General features: G+C 37.9%; 1 protein-coding gene across 2 annotated transcripts in view; it reads left to right on the forward strand.

Annotated features, from left to right (window-relative positions):
- The window catches only part of myo (growth/differentiation factor myoglianin), a 112111-nt gene that overhangs the window by 66850 nt on the left and 29588 nt on the right, over positions 1 to 15673 (forward strand). For both annotated transcript variants that reach the window (XM_089106475.1, XM_089106476.1), the window contains exon 3: positions 14975 to 15184. In XM_089106475.1, the coding sequence (XP_088962601.1) occupies positions 14975 to 15184 (210 nt within the window). The remainder of the gene's footprint in view (positions 1 to 14974; positions 15185 to 15673) is intronic.

Consider the following 15673-nt stretch of genomic DNA (forward strand, 5'->3'; position numbering starts at 1 on the left):
ATTTTTCGTTCTACTGCTACTACTACTACTAACAACTCACTGCAGAACAGAGCCGACTGAGACCAACAAAAGCTATGCACACTCCTCTTCCATCTCAATCTATTATAAACCTTCCTCTTTAAACCCTCCTAAGTAGTTTTTAGAATTTTCATTTTCGAATTTTTTCGAAGTTTTTTCTCCAACTAGAGTTTCACACCCTACTCAAAACAAATTCTGTGTTTGTGCTTCCGCAATAGATAAAATATACATACTTCTCAATCACCGTATCTCCAAACCAGCACTTTCTACTAACAACTCACTGCAGCATCAAGTCGCCTGAGGCCAGCTAAAGCTAAGCACAGTTCTCCTCCATATCAATCTATTAAAAGCCTCCCTCTTTGAAACCTCCCAAGAAGCTTTCGGAATTTTATTTTTGGAATGTTTTTGAAGGTTTTTCCTCGGTCCTAGAATTCCACCATTCCTCAAAAATAATTGTAGGTGTAGGCCTCTGGAATAAATAAAATATCTATGCTTCTCAATCACTGTATCTCCAAACTAGTGCTTACTACTAACAACCAAAATGCAGCACCAAGCCACCTGAGGCCCGCTAAAGCTAAGCACGCTCCTCCTCCATCTCAGTATATTAAAAGCCTCCCTCTTTGAAACCTCCCAAGAAGCTTTCGGAACTTCATTTTTGGAATGTTTTTGAAGGTTTTTCCTCGGTCCTAGAATTCCACCATTCCTCAAAAATAATTGTAGGTGTAGGCCTCTGGAATAAATAAAATATATATGCTTCTCAATCACTGTATCTCCAAACTAGTGCTTACTACTAACAACCAAAATGCAGCACCAAGCCACCTGAGGCCCGCTAAAGCTAAGCACGCTCCTCCTCCATCTCAGTATATTAAAAGCCTCCCTCTTTGAACCCTCCCAAGAAGCTTTCGGAACTTCATTTTTGGAATGTTTTCGAAGGTTTTTCCTCCGTCCTAGAATTCCACCCTTCCTCAAAAATAATTCTAGGTGTATGCTTCTGGAATAAATAAAATAGATATGCTTGTCAATCACTATATCTCCAAACTAGTGCTTACTACTAAAAACTCAATGCAGCACCAAGCCGCCTGAGGCTAGCTAAAGCTAAGCACTTTCCTCCTCCATCTCGATCTATTAAAAGCCTCCCTCTTTGAACCCTCCCAAGAAGCTTTCGGAATTTCATTTTTGGACTTTTTTAAAGGTTTTTCCTCCGCCCTAGAACTCCACCCTTCCTCAAAAATAATTCCATGTGTATGCTTCTGGAATAAATAAAATAGATATGCTTCTCAATCACTGTATCTTCAAACCAGCACTTTCTACTAACAACTCAATGCAGCACCAAGCCACCTGAAGCTAGCTATAGCTAAGCACCCTCCTCCTCCATCTCAATCGATTAAAGCCTCCCTCTTTGAACCCTCCCAAGAATCTTTCGGAATTTGATTTTTGGAATGTTTTCGAAGGTTTTTCCTCCGTCCTAGAATTCCTCCCTTCCTCAAAAATAATTCTACGTGTATGCTTCTGTAATAAATAAAATAAATATGCTTCTCAATCACTGTATCTTCAAACTAGCACTTTCTACTAGCAACTCAATGCTGCACCAAGCCACCTGAAGCCACCTAAAGCTAAGCACGCTCCTCCTCCATCTCAATCGATTAAAGCCTCCCTCTTTGAACCCTCCCAAGAAGCTTTAGGAATTTCATTTTTGGACTTTTTTGAAGGTTTTTCCTCCATCCTAGAATTCCACCCTTCCTCAAAAATAATTCTACGTGTATGCTTCTGGAATAAATAAAATATATATGCTTGTCAATCACTATATCTACAAACTAGTGCTTACTACTAACAACTCAATGCAGCACCAAGCCACCTGAAGCTAGATAAAGCTAAGCACCCTCCTCCTCCATCTCAATCGATTAAAGCCTCCCTCTTTGAACCCTCCCAAGAAGCTTTCGGAATTTCATTTTTGGACTTTTTTGAAGGTTTTTCCTCCATCCTAGAATTCCACCCTTCCTCAAAAATAATTCTACGTGTATGCTTCTGGAATAAATAAAATAGATATGCTTGTCAATCACTATATCTCCAAACTAGTGCTTACTACTAACAACTCAATGCAGCACCAAGCCACCTGAAGCTAGATAAAGCTAAGCACCCTCCTCCTCCATCTCAATTGATTAAAGCCTCCCTCTTTGAACCCTCCCAAGAATCTTTCGGAATTTGATTTATGGAATTTTTTCGAAGGTTTTTCCTCCGTCCTAGAATTCCTCCCTTCCTCAAAAATAATTCTACGTGTATGCTTCTGTAATAAATAAAATAGATATGCTTCTCAATCACTGTATCTTCAAACCAGCACTTTCTACTAACAACTCAATGCTGCACCAAGCCACCTGAAGCCAGCTAAAGCTAAGCACGCTCCTCCTTCATCTCAATCTATTAAAAGCCTCCCTCTTTGAACCCTCCCAAGAAGCTTTCGGAATTTCATTTTTGGACTTTTTTGAAGGTTTTTCCTCCATCCTAGAATTCTACCCTTCCTCAAAAATAATTCTGCGTGTATGCTTCTCGAATAAATAAAATAGATATGCTTCTCAATCACTGTACCTCCAAACCAGGGCTTACTACTAACAAATCAATGCAGCACCAAGCCGCCTGAGGGCAGTTAAAGCCAACTATGCTCCTATTCCTTCTTTGAGTTCTCCCAAGAAGCTTTCGAAATTTCGTTTTTGGAATGTTTTCGAAGTGTTATTTTCCATCCTAGAATTTTACCCCTCCTCGAAAATATCTCTGCGTGTGTGCATTTGCAAATAAAATATGTGCAAATAAAATATGCTTCTCAATCACTGTATCTCCGAACCAGCGGTAAAGTAGGCTAAAAAAGAAAAGAGCGAAACAACGTAGATTGATTTTTGGAAAACTATTGTGTCTCTTGCAAAACTTATCAACATTATGGTATGGTAAATTTTGCAATCGCGTAGCAATAAGACGACAGCATACTAACCTTCCAAAGTTGAAACGCATTATCTTCATTTTAAATTTTGAGTTTCAATTATGTTCAGTTTTCTTGATTTAGGTTTTGAATAAAAAATTCCTTGATTTTCTAATATAAAATGTTTATAGATTGTATTCTGAAATATTCTGGGCCCCACGAATGATAATTGACCAGTTCATAATCGGCAAAGATTGCAAACACCATAATATCCCTTTTTCAAGTTTTTTATTCTCATTTCGATCGCAAATTTACAGTTATTACTTTACAAAAGATCTTAAATAAACATTTTTAAGGAAATTATTTCCAAAGTCAAAACGAAGTATGTAAAAAATATAAATGTTTTTACTTTCATAGCTTTAATAAATCAAATAATATTAACATTTGATTACTAAATATCAGTATATGTATATTAACTGACAATTCACATTCATTTGTATTTTTTCGGTAAAGTGCAAATTATGTTCTGGCCTTGGGAAGGCATAGGGGTTTTGAGCCCTGCTCATGTTGATGTCTGCTCGTTTTGAGTTTGACTCGGTTATTTATTATAATTTCTGTTTGTTTTGGGTTTCGGTTATTTATCCATGCTGATTTGTGGTAGTTTCACGCTTGGTAGATTATTTAATTTTATTTTTTGCTCAATTTTGGTTAAATTTAGAGTTCTTTACTTTTCTTTCAAAAACTTATTTTGTGGAAAAAGTTTTTTTTAATTAATTTTTGTTTGTTTTATATTGACATAGTCTTTTCAGGGAAAACGAAAATAATACTTTAAATGTTTACTTTTTTTTAAGACTTTATAGTTTGGCCTGCTATTTGTATGCTGGAGAAAATTTTCAGCAATTTTTAACAACTTACTCCCTTTTAAAAATCCAGACACAAATAGTAGTGTTTAATTTAGTTTCATACCTCCTCTAGTTGACCTGAAATGGAAAACTTGATACCATTCACAAAAAAATCTGTTTACTTTCTTTGATAAATTGGATACACTTACGCTATTTTGATTTGGTTAAATTTTAAGAGCAGAAGTAGCCCCAAAAGTTTGAACATAATGCCCTCAGTCGTTCTTGGGATACTGCTGAGATGCCTTATTGAGAATTAGGATTAAAACAGTGCATTTTGATTTAATCTTAATGCAACATTGAGTTTTTAAACATAATGGACAAATAGTAGGATGGACTTGGGAGGGGGACTAGTTGCCCTCCAATCACTTTCGAATATTAAAAAGGGCATTAGTCCTTTCTATTTTCAATCGAATGAGCCCTTTTCGAAGATCCTACGATAACTCCTTTGGTACGAAGTGCCCTGGTCTAAAAAAAAAAAAAAAAACTAATAATACATTGTACCCAGATCGATCTTTACTATAATTAATTAAGAAACTTATCCCACAAAATAAGCTTTTCAAAGAAAGGTAAAGAACTCCATTAAACAAAAAATTAGCAAAAATAAAATAAAATAATCTACCAAAAGTGAAACTACCACAAATCAGCATCGATAAATAAATGAAACCCAAAACGAATAGAAATTACAATAAAGAACCAAGTCAAACTCAAAACGAGCAGAAATTAACATAAATTGGGCGCAAAACCCCCTATGCCTTCGCAAGCCCAGAACTTAATTTGCATTTTAATGAAAAAAATAAAAATGAATGTGCATTGTCAGTTCAATGTACAATATTGATATTTAGTAATCCAAATGTGAATATTATTTGATTTATTAAAGTTATGAAATTAAAAACATTTATATGTTTTTCAGTAAAGTGCAAATTATGTTCTGACCTTGGGAAGGCATATGGGTTTCGAGCCCAACTTATGTTAATTTCTGCTCGTTTCGAGTTTTACTCGGTTATTTATTGTAATTTCTGTTTGTTTTGTGTTTCATTTATTTAACGATGCTGATTTGTGGTAGTTTCACGCTTGATAGATTATTTGATTTGATTTTTGCTCATTTTTTGTTTAATGGGGTTCTTTACTTTTCTTTGAAAAACTTATTTTGTGGAAAAAGTTTTTTTTAATTCATTTCTGTTCGTTTTATATTGACATAGTCTTTTCAGAGAAAAAGAAAATAATACTTTAAATCTTTTCTTTTTTTAAAGAGTTTATATTTTGGCCTGCTATTTGTATGCTGGAGAAAAGTTTTCAGGAATTTTGCTTTAAAGGAAAAAATTAATAAATAATACATTGTGCCAACATCGTTCTTATATGCCCCCAGGGCATAACTTAAAACCCTTGCCCTTTGGGTTGTGGGGGAGTGTCCTCCTCTTTACTTAGTCCCCGTTTCTTGTCTCGTTCTCGAGTGTCCCCGTTCTTTACTTAGGCAGCGTGGTCGCGCTGCCCATGATTTATACAACAACTTTCTATTTAAACCTTATTTGCCCCCAGGGCATAACTTACAATCCTATAATCCTAAAAGACCTAATTCCCAGAACGTTCAACTACGTTGAACAAAATGGATGTCTCAAAATTTTGATTGGATGTGTTTTGGAAAATGGTGGGGATGAGAGGGGTGTTAGTCGCTTTCCAATCACTTTCGACTATTAAAAAAGGCACTAGCCCTTTCAATTTCCAATTGAATGAGCACTTTTGAAGTTTCTACGACAACGCTTTCAATTAAAACTTTATATGTACCAGGGCATAACTTACAACCCTTGCCCTGAGGGCTGCGGGGGGAGAGGTTGTCATCCTTAAAGACCTAATTTCCAAAACTTTCAACTGTGTTGAATAAAATGGCTGACAAAAAATTTTTATTGGATGTGTTGAGGGGTAATGTGGGTATGAGTGTGGGGGTAGTGGCCCTCAAATCACTTTCGACTATTAAAAAGGGCACTATCCCTTTGAATTTCAAATCGAATGAGCCCTTTTTCAAGTTTCTACGACAAAGATTTCAATAAAATCCTTATATGCACCCAGGACATAACTTATAATCCTTGCCCTGAGGGTTGTGGGGGAGTATCCTCCTAAAAATATATTTTCTATCTGGAAATCAACTACGCTGAACAAAATGGCTATCTCAAAATTTTTATTGGATGTGTTTGGGGGAATGATGGGTGTGGGGTGGGGGGAGGTAGAGCCCTTGAATTTCCAATCGAATTAGCTTTTTTAAGTTTCTGCGACAACGCCTTCGTTAAAAACCTTATATGCCTCCAGGGCATAACTTAAAACTCTTGCCCTGAGGGATTTGGGGGAGTGTCCTCCTCAAAAAAATATTTTATACCGGGAAATCAACTACGCGGAACAAATAACTATCTCAAAGCTTTGATTTGATTTGTTCGGGGAAATGATGGGTGTAGGGGGGGGGGGCTAGTTGCCCTCCAATCACTTTGGACTATCAAAAAGGGCACTAGCCCTTTGAATTTTCAATCGAATGAGCCTTTTTTGAAGTTTCTAGGACAACATCATCTATAAAAACCTTCTATGCCCCCAGGGTACAGCTTAGAACCCTTGCCCTGAGGGTTGTGGGGGAGTGTCCTACTCACAAACATATTTTCTATCTGGAAACCAACTACGCTGAACAAAATGGCTATCTCAAAATTTTGAATGAATGTGTTTGGGGAAATGATGAGCGTGGGGGGGATAGTTGCCCTCCAATCACTTTCGACTATTAAAAAGGGCACTAGCCCTTTGAATTTCCAATCGAATGAGCCTTTTCTGAAGTTTTTACGACAACGACTCCTATAGAAACCTTATATGCCCCCAGGGCATAATCTAACACCCTTGTCCTGAGGGTTGTAGGGGAATTTCCTCCTCAAAAACATTTTTCTATCTGGAAATCAACTACACTGAACAAAATGGCTATCTCAAAATTTTGATTGGATATATTTGGGGGAATAAAAGGCATGGGGGGGGGCTAGTTGTCCTCCAATCACTTTCGACTATTAAATAGGAAACTAGCCCTTCGAATTTCCAATCGAATGAACCTGTTTTGAAGTTTCTACGACAATGGCTTCTATAAAAACCACATATGCCCCCAGGGCATAACTTAAAACCCTTACCCTAAGGGTTTTAGGGGAGTGTCCTCCTCAAAAACATATTTACTATGTGAACATCAACTACGCTGAACAAAATGGCTATCTCAAAATTTTGATTGGATGTTTTTGGGGAATGATGGGTGTTGAAGGGGGGGGGGGGTTAGTTGCCCTCCAATTACTTTAAATATTAAAAAGAGCACTCAAACTCTCAATTTCCAATCAAATGAGCCCCTTTTGATGTTTCTACGACTACCCCTTCCATATGAAGTGCCCTGCACTAAAGGAAAAAATAATTCATAGTATATTGTGCCAACATCGTTCTTATATGCCCTCAGGTCATAACTTAAAACCCTTGCCCCGAGGGTTGTGGGGGAGTGTCCTCCTCAAAAATATATTTTCTATCTAGAAATCAACTACGCTGAACAAAATGGCTATCTCAAAATTTTGATTGGATGTGTTTGGGGGAGTGATGATCGGGGGGGGGCGCGCGTGGCCTTGCAATCACTTTCTACTATTAACACTGGCACTAGCCACTCCAATTTCCAATCGAATGAGCCCTTTTCGAACTTTTTACGACAACTCATTTGATACAAAGTGCCCGACTGAAGAAGAAAAAAAAAACACATTGTGCACACATCGTTCTTTACTTAGGCAGCGCTAGCGCGCTGCCTATGAAAACGTCGAACCTTCCAATCACTTTCGAAAATTAAAAAGGGCACTAGCCCTTTCAATTTCCAATCGAATGAGCCCATTTTGAGTTTCTACGACAAATTTCTCTATTAAAAACCTCATAAGCCCCCAGGACCTAACTTAAAACCCTTGCCCTGAGGTCTATGGAAGGGTTATCATCCACAAAGACATAATTTCCAGAAGTTTCAACTACGTAGAAAAAAATGACAATCTCAAAATTTTGATTAATCTGTTTGGGGAAATGGTGGGCGTGAGAGGGGGACTAGTTGCCCTCCAATTACTTCGATTATTAAAAAGGGCAAAAGTCATTTCAATTTCCAATCGAATAAGCCCTTTTTGCAGTTTCTACGACAACGCTTTCTATAAAAACCTTATATGCCCCCAGGGCATAACTTACAACCCTTGCCCTGTGGGCTATGGGGGGTTGACATCCTTAAAGACCTAATTTTGAGAACTTTCAACTACGTTGAACAAAATTGCTATCTAAAAATTTGGATTGGATGTGTTTGGGGAAATGGTGGGCGTGAGAGGGGGGTTAGTTGCCCTCCAATCACTTTTGACTATTAAAAAGGGCACTAGCTCTTTGAATTTCTAATCGAATGTACCCTTTGTCAAGTTTCTACGAAAAAGCTTTCAATAAAAACCTTATATGCCCCCAGGGCATAACTTGAAATCCTTGCCCTGAGGGCTCAGAAGGGGAGGGGTTGTCATCCTCAAAGACATAGTTTCCAGAACTTACAACTATGTTGAACAAAATGGCTATCTCAAAACTTTGATTGGATGTGTTTGGATTAATTATGGGCGTGAGAGAGGGCTTAGTTGCCCTCCAATCACTTTTAAATATTAAAAATAGTACTAGCCCTTTGAATTTCAAATCGAACTAGCCCTTTTTCAAGTTTCTACGACAAAGCTTTCAATGAAAACCTTATATGGCCCCAAGGGCATAACTTATAACCCTTGCCCTGAAGACTGTGGGGGGAATGTTCTACTCAAAGGTGTAATTTCCAGAACTTTCAACTACGTTGAACAAAATGGCTATCTCAAAATTTTGATTGGATGTGTTTGGGGAAATATTGGGCGTCGAAGGGGTGTTAGTTACCTTCCAATCCCTTTCGACTATTAAAAATGGCACTAGCCATTTCAATTTCCAATCGAATGATCCCTTTTTGAAGTTTCTACGACAACGCTTTCTATAAAAATCTTGTATACCCCCAGGGCATAACTTACACCCCTCTCCCTGAGGAATATGGGGGGTTGTCATCCTCAAAGACCTAATTTCCAGAACTTTCAACTATGTCGAATAAAATGGCTATCTCAAAATTTGGATTGGATGTGTTTGGGGAAATGGTGGGTGTAAGAGGGGGGTTAGTTGCCCTCCAATCACTTTCTACTATTTAAAATGGAACTAGCCCTTTGAATTTCCAATCGAATGAGCCGTTTTGAAGTTTCTAAGACAAAGCTTTTTTTAAAAACCTTACATGCCCCCAGGTAAAAACTTACAACCCTTGCCCTGAGGGCTGTGGGGGGAATGTCCTCCTCAAAAACATAATTTCTATCGGGAAATCAACTACGCTGAATAAAATGGCTATCTCATAATTTTGATTGGATATGTTTCGGGAAATGGTTGGCGTAGAAGGCGAGTTAGTTGCCTTCTGATCACTTTCGACTATTAACAAGGGCACAAACTACTCCGATTTCCAATTGAATGAGCCCTTTTCAAAGTTTCTGCGACCACTTCTTTGATACAAAGTGCCCTAGTCTAAAGGAAAAAAAGAATAAATAATACATTGTGCCAACATCGCTCTTATATGCCCCCCGGGCATAAATTAAAACTCTTGCCCTGAGGGCTGTGGGAGAGTGTCCTCCTCAAAAACATAATTGCTATCCGGAAATCCACGACGCTGAACAAAATGGCTATCTCAAAATTTTGTTTGGATGTGATTGGGGAAATGGTATGCTTGGAAGGGGTGTTAGTTGGCTTTTAACCACTTTCGAATATTAAAAAGGGTACTATCCGTTCAAATTTCCAATCGAATGAGCCCTTTTCCAAATTTCTACGACAACTCCTTCGATACGAAATACCCGGGTATGGAAAAAAATAATACATTGTGCCAACATCGTTCTTTACATAGGCAGCACGATTGCGCTGCCTATGAAATGTCAAGCCTTCCAATTACTTTCGACTATTAAAAAGGGCACTAGGCCTTTCGATTTCCAATCGAATGAGCCCTCTTTGAGTTTCTATGACAACGCTTTCTATAAACACCTTATATGCCCCCAGGGCATAAATTAAGACTCTTACCCTAAGGGCGGTTAGGGTGGTTGTCATCCTCTAAGACCTAATTTCCAGAACTTTCAAATACGTTAAAATAATGGCTCTCTCAAAATTTTGATTGGATGCATTTGGGGAAATGGTGGGCGTGAGAGGGCGTTAGTCGCTCTCCAATCACTTTCAACTATTAAAAAAAAGGAATAGCCCTTTAAATTTCCAATCAAATGAGCCCTTTTGAAGTTTTTACGACAAAGCTTTCTATTTCTACGACAACGCTTTCAATAAAAACCTTATATGCCCCCAGCGCATAACTTACAACCCTTGCTCTGAGGGATGGGGGGCTGTCATCCTCAAAGACCTAATTTACAGAACTTTGAACTAATTACATAACTACTACGTTGAACAAAATGACTATCTGAAAAGTTTGAATGAATGTGTTTGGGGGAATGGTAGCGTGAGAGCTGGCCTAGTTACTCTCCAATAACTTTCGATTATTAAAAAGGGCACTAGCCCTCCCAATTTCTAATTCAATGAACCCCTTTTGAATTTTTCAAGTCAACTCTATCTATATAAACCTTATATGCCCTGAGGGGATCTGAGGGGGTTTTCATCCTGAAAGACCTAATTTCCAGACCTTTCAACTACGTTGAACAAAATGGATATCTCAAAATTTTGACTGAATGTGTTTGGGAAAATGGTGGCCGTGAGAGGTGGGTTAGTTGCCCTTCAATCACTTTCGACTACTAAAAAGGGCACTAGCCCTTTCAATTTCCAATTGAATGAGCCCCTTTTGATGTTTCTACAACATCCCTTTCTATAAAGACCGTATATGCCCCCAGGTCATAACTCATAACCCTTCATAACTCACAACCCTTGCCCTGAGGGCTATGGCGGGAGGGGTTGTCATTCTTAAAGATCTAATTTCCAAAACTTTAAACTACGTTGAATAAAATGGCTATCTAAAAATTTTGATTGGATGCGTTTTGGGAAATGGTGGGCGTGAGATGGCGTTAGTCGCTCTCCAATCACTTTCAACTATTAAAAAAAGGAATAGCCCTTTAAATTTCCAATCAAATGAGCCCTTTTGAAGTTTTTACGACAAAGCTTTCTATTTCTACGACAACGCTTTCAATAAAAACCTTATATGCCCCCAGCGCATAACTTACAACCCTTGCTCTGAGGGATGGGGGGCTGTCATCCTCAAAGACCTAATTTACAGAACTTTGAACTAATTACATAACTACTACGTTGAACAAAATGACTATCTGAAAAGTTTGAATGAATGTGTTTGGGGGAATGGTAGCGTGAGAGCTGGCCTAGTTACCCTCCAATAACTTTCGATTATTAAAAGGGGCACTAGCCCTCCCAATTTTTAATTCAATGAACCCCTTTTGAAGTTTGTAAGACAACTCTATCTATATAAACCTTATATGCCCCAGGGCATAACTTACAAACTTTGCCCTAGGGGCTCTGGGGGGTTCTTCATCCTTAAATACATAATTTCTAGAACTTTCAAGTATTTTGAACAAAATGGCTATCTTTAAACTTTTATTGAATGTTTTTGGGGAAATGGTGGGCGTGAGAGGGGGGGTAATTACTCTCAACTCATTTTCGACTATTAAAAAGGGCAATTTCAATTTCCAATCATATGAGCCCTTTTTGAAATTTCTACAACATCTTTCTATATAAACCTTATATACCCCCAGGTCATAACCCTTGCACTGAGGGATCTGAGGGGGTTTTCATCCTTAAAGACCTAATTTCCAGATCTTTCAATTACGTTGAACAAAATAGATATCTCAAAATTTTGACTGAATGTGTTTGGGAAAATGGTGGCCGTGAGACGGGGGTTAGTTGCCCTTCAATCACTTTCGACTACTAAAAAGGGCACTAGCCCTTTCAATTTCCAACTGAATGAGCCCTTTTTGATGTTTCTACAACATCCCTTTCTATAAAGACCTTATATGCCCCCAGGGCATAACTCACAACCCTTCACAACTCACAACCCTTGCCCTGAGGGCTATGGCGGGAGGGGTTGTCATTCTTAAAGATCTAATTTCCAAAACTTTCAACTACGTTGAATAAAATGGCTGTTTCAAAATTATGATTGTATGTGTCTGGGAAAAAGATGGGCGTGAGAGGGGGGTTTGTTGCCCTCAAATCACTTTCGACTATTATAAACGGCAGTAGCCCTTTGAATTTCCAATCAAATGAGCCCTTTTTCAAGTTTCTATGACAAAGATTTCAATAAAAATCTTATATGCCCCCAGGGCATAACTCATAACCCATGCCCTGAAGACTGTGGGGGGAGATTCGTGCTCAAAGGTATAAATTCCTGAACTTTAAACTGCGTGGAACAAAATGGCTATCTCATAATTTTCATTGAAAGTTTGGGGGGGGGGGAATATTTTATTGAAAATGAGAGTGGGGTTAGTTGCCCTCCAATCACTTTCAACTATTCAAAAGGGCACTAGTCCTTTCAATGTCCAATTGAATGAGCCATTTTGGAAGTTTTTACAATTATGCTTTCTATCAAGGCCGTACCCAGAGGGGGGGGGGTAAGGGGGGTTTGAACCCTCCCCGCAATGTTTGTATGACTCGTAAAAAAGTAACAAAAATGTATATAAAAAAATTTTGTATGCCTTTTTTGAGTTTTTTTGTGTAAACTCTCCCCTCCCCCGATATTTTCTTTTAGTAAAACCTTCTCCGAAGAAAAATCCTCTGTACGACCTTGCTTTTTATAAAAACCTTATAGGCCTTCAGGGCATAACTTACAACCGTTGCCCTGAGGGTTGTGGTAGGGTTGTCATCCTCAAAGACCTAATGTCCAGAACTGTCAACTACGTTGAACAAAATCAGTCTCAAAATTTTGAGACAGATTTTGGATGAGTTTAGGGAATTGTGGGAGTGAGAGGGGCATTGGTTGCCCTCCAATCAATTTCAACTATTAAAAAGGCCACTAGCCCTTTCAATTTCCAATCGAATGAGCCCTTTTTGAAGTTTTTACGACAAAGCTTTCTATAAAACCCTATATGCCCCCAGGGCATAACTTACAACCCTTGCCCTGAGGGCTGTGGGGGGGGGGGTTGTCATCCTTAATGACCTAATTTCCAGAGATTTCAACTATGTTGAACAAAAGGTTTGCTCAAAATTTTGATTGGATGTATTTGGGGAAATGGTGGGCGTGAGAGGGGGTTAGTTGCCCTCCAATCACTTTTGACTATAAAAAAGGGCACTAGCCCTTTGAATTTCCTTTCAAATGAGCCCTTGCCCTGCCCTTACAGCCCTTGCCCTGAGGGCTCTGGGGGGAGTGTCCTCCTCAAAGACATAATTTTCAGATCTTTCAATTACGTTATACAAAATGGCTGTCTCAAAATTTTTATTGGATGCGTTTGGCTAAATGGTGGGCGTGGAAGGGGTGTTAGTTGCCTTCCAATCATTTTCGGCTATTAAAAAGGGCATAAGCTCTTCCAATTTCTAATCATATGAGCCCTTTTAGAAGTTTCTACGACAACTCTTTTGATACGAAGTGCCCTGGTCTAAAAGAGAAAAAAATAATACATAATGCCAACATCGTTCTACTTGGCAGCGCTATTGCGCTGCCTATGATGATATTTTTGTTTATTGATCTGTGCTGTGTTGTTTTATTATTGTGGGTTGTGTTGGTTATGATATTGTTGGTCTGTTGTGAAATGTTAAACAGTTTGATTATGATATTGTATGATATGCTCCTTATGATATTGTTGAGTTAGTTCTTTTTTTCTTTTTTTCCTGTCTTTTATATTTTTCACTACTCCGAAGTGTCATTGTCTATGTTTATTTGTGGGTTATAAATAAATAAATAAATAAAATAATAATAAGCTATAAGAGAAATAAAATTATTCAAAATGAAGGCGAAGTTCTTTATCCAATTATTTGGATGAAGGCGAAAGATGAAATTGTTTTTGTGCTGATATGACAGAAGGTCATAATTTGGTTCTCTTGTTGTTAATTTTCTGATAAGAAGTGGTTCCAGTCCAACAGCCTTATTTGATGTATTTGAAAGAGGTTGATAGAGGTTCACGATCATTTTCAAGACGTGGATGTGAACATTACTAATTGTTTTATGTAACTAACAATATTCGTAGCCATGCACGTACAAAAGGCTTACTTATGGTTTTACGTACAAGAAGGGGGGAGGGCAAAAACGTAGAAATAATTGGGGGGAGTGGCAATGATAAAAGCAAATTTTATCTGATAATTCCAATAAGAAGTGCCCATAAACCCAAGAAAATTTAGGTTTTCTAGGGGGTGTGAGCCCCTCCCCCTGTTTAGGTCTATGCATGTAACGTATCTAAGCATAAATCAAGGTTGTAGACATGTTCTAAATTTTTCTAGATTAAATTATAATAAATGGGGTTTATGAAACCCACCCTTCTTGTATCTTTCATAACTGAAAATGAAGTTGAAGATTTTTTACATTCAAGTAGGAAAAAACACTATCTTGCTATGGGTACTGTATGTGAAAGCGTTAATTATGGGTCTGCAAATGGTAGAATTCTTAATAGGAGAATCCACAAGCACACGCAAAAACTATGAATAGAGATAATCAGTAAAGTAAGAAGTGAGACAAATATAGTTACTATTAAAAGTGGGTTATCACAATTGTTTGGGGAAGCTAAAGAAATAAATAAAGTTCATAAGGGCCAACATAATACACAATATATACACATGAGGATTAAAATAAAAAAATCAAATAATATGCTTTTTTGGTATTTTTTTTTCATTTTATAAATTACCCGTACCCAGAGCCGTTCCTAGGGCTGGGGATGCCAGGAGAAAAATTAATTACAGCACCCCCTCCCGACTCAAATAAGCAAAAAAAGCCGAATCAAAGTGAAAAATTGAATGAAAGTGGGCAATTCCACAGCTGCGGTGCATCCCAAGCCACGATGTCGTGGCTAAGAATCGCTCTATCCCCACCCTCCCTGAAAAAAAACATTACTTACTCCTCAGAGGGGGAATCCTCAAGGATTGCTTTGTTGCTGAAGAACAAGAAATAAATGGTATTTTGGTGTTTTAGGTGTTAAGAGCTGTTGAAGGGGAATCCCCCGTTTCCAAACGTGCCAAAGAAATAAAAGTAGATCTACTTCCTCATGGAGGCTGGATCAGTGTGGATGTTCGTGAAATCGTGAATTCTTGGTTCAAGAACCCGAATACCAATCATGGAATTTTTGTGAAAACCTCAGATGGAAACCACCTGGTGATCACAGATGAGATGGACAGTTCCACGGTAGTAGCCTTTTTATTTTGATTGCTATGAAATGACATGTGGTGCCACGTATTAAATATCATCTCCGTGACCCGTGATTTAGATATCTGTATCGATGATTGAATTACAAGCAGTGTTGTGAACAATCACTATTTTTAGCCTTTTAATGTTTTCAATCACGGAAAAAGTAACTAGAGTTTGGCAAATAAATAAAAAGAAAATGGAGACAAAGAGCAAAGCATTAAATATCATCACCGTGACCCGTGAATTAGATATTTGTATAGATGATTGAATTACAAGTAGTGTTGCTAATAATCTGAATTTTTGGTGTTTAATATTTTAAATTATGAAAAAATTGACTTGAAGGAAGATTTTAACAGTAATTGTATAAACGCCCTACCACTCAAGTTGTTCATTCATTGACGCTGTATAGAACCGGTTTCTTTTCGTTAGTTTCTTTCAGCTTAGCGTGAGACAAGACAAAGAGAAATGACAGAATAGATGGAAAAT

Source organism: Artemia sp. Qi Xiang Cuo, chromosome 20 (genome assembly GCF_049724085.1).
Source record: "Artemia sp. Qi Xiang Cuo chromosome 20, ASM4972408v1, whole genome shotgun sequence".
Taxonomy (NCBI): domain Eukaryota; kingdom Metazoa; phylum Arthropoda; class Branchiopoda; order Anostraca; family Artemiidae; genus Artemia; species Artemia sp. Qi Xiang Cuo.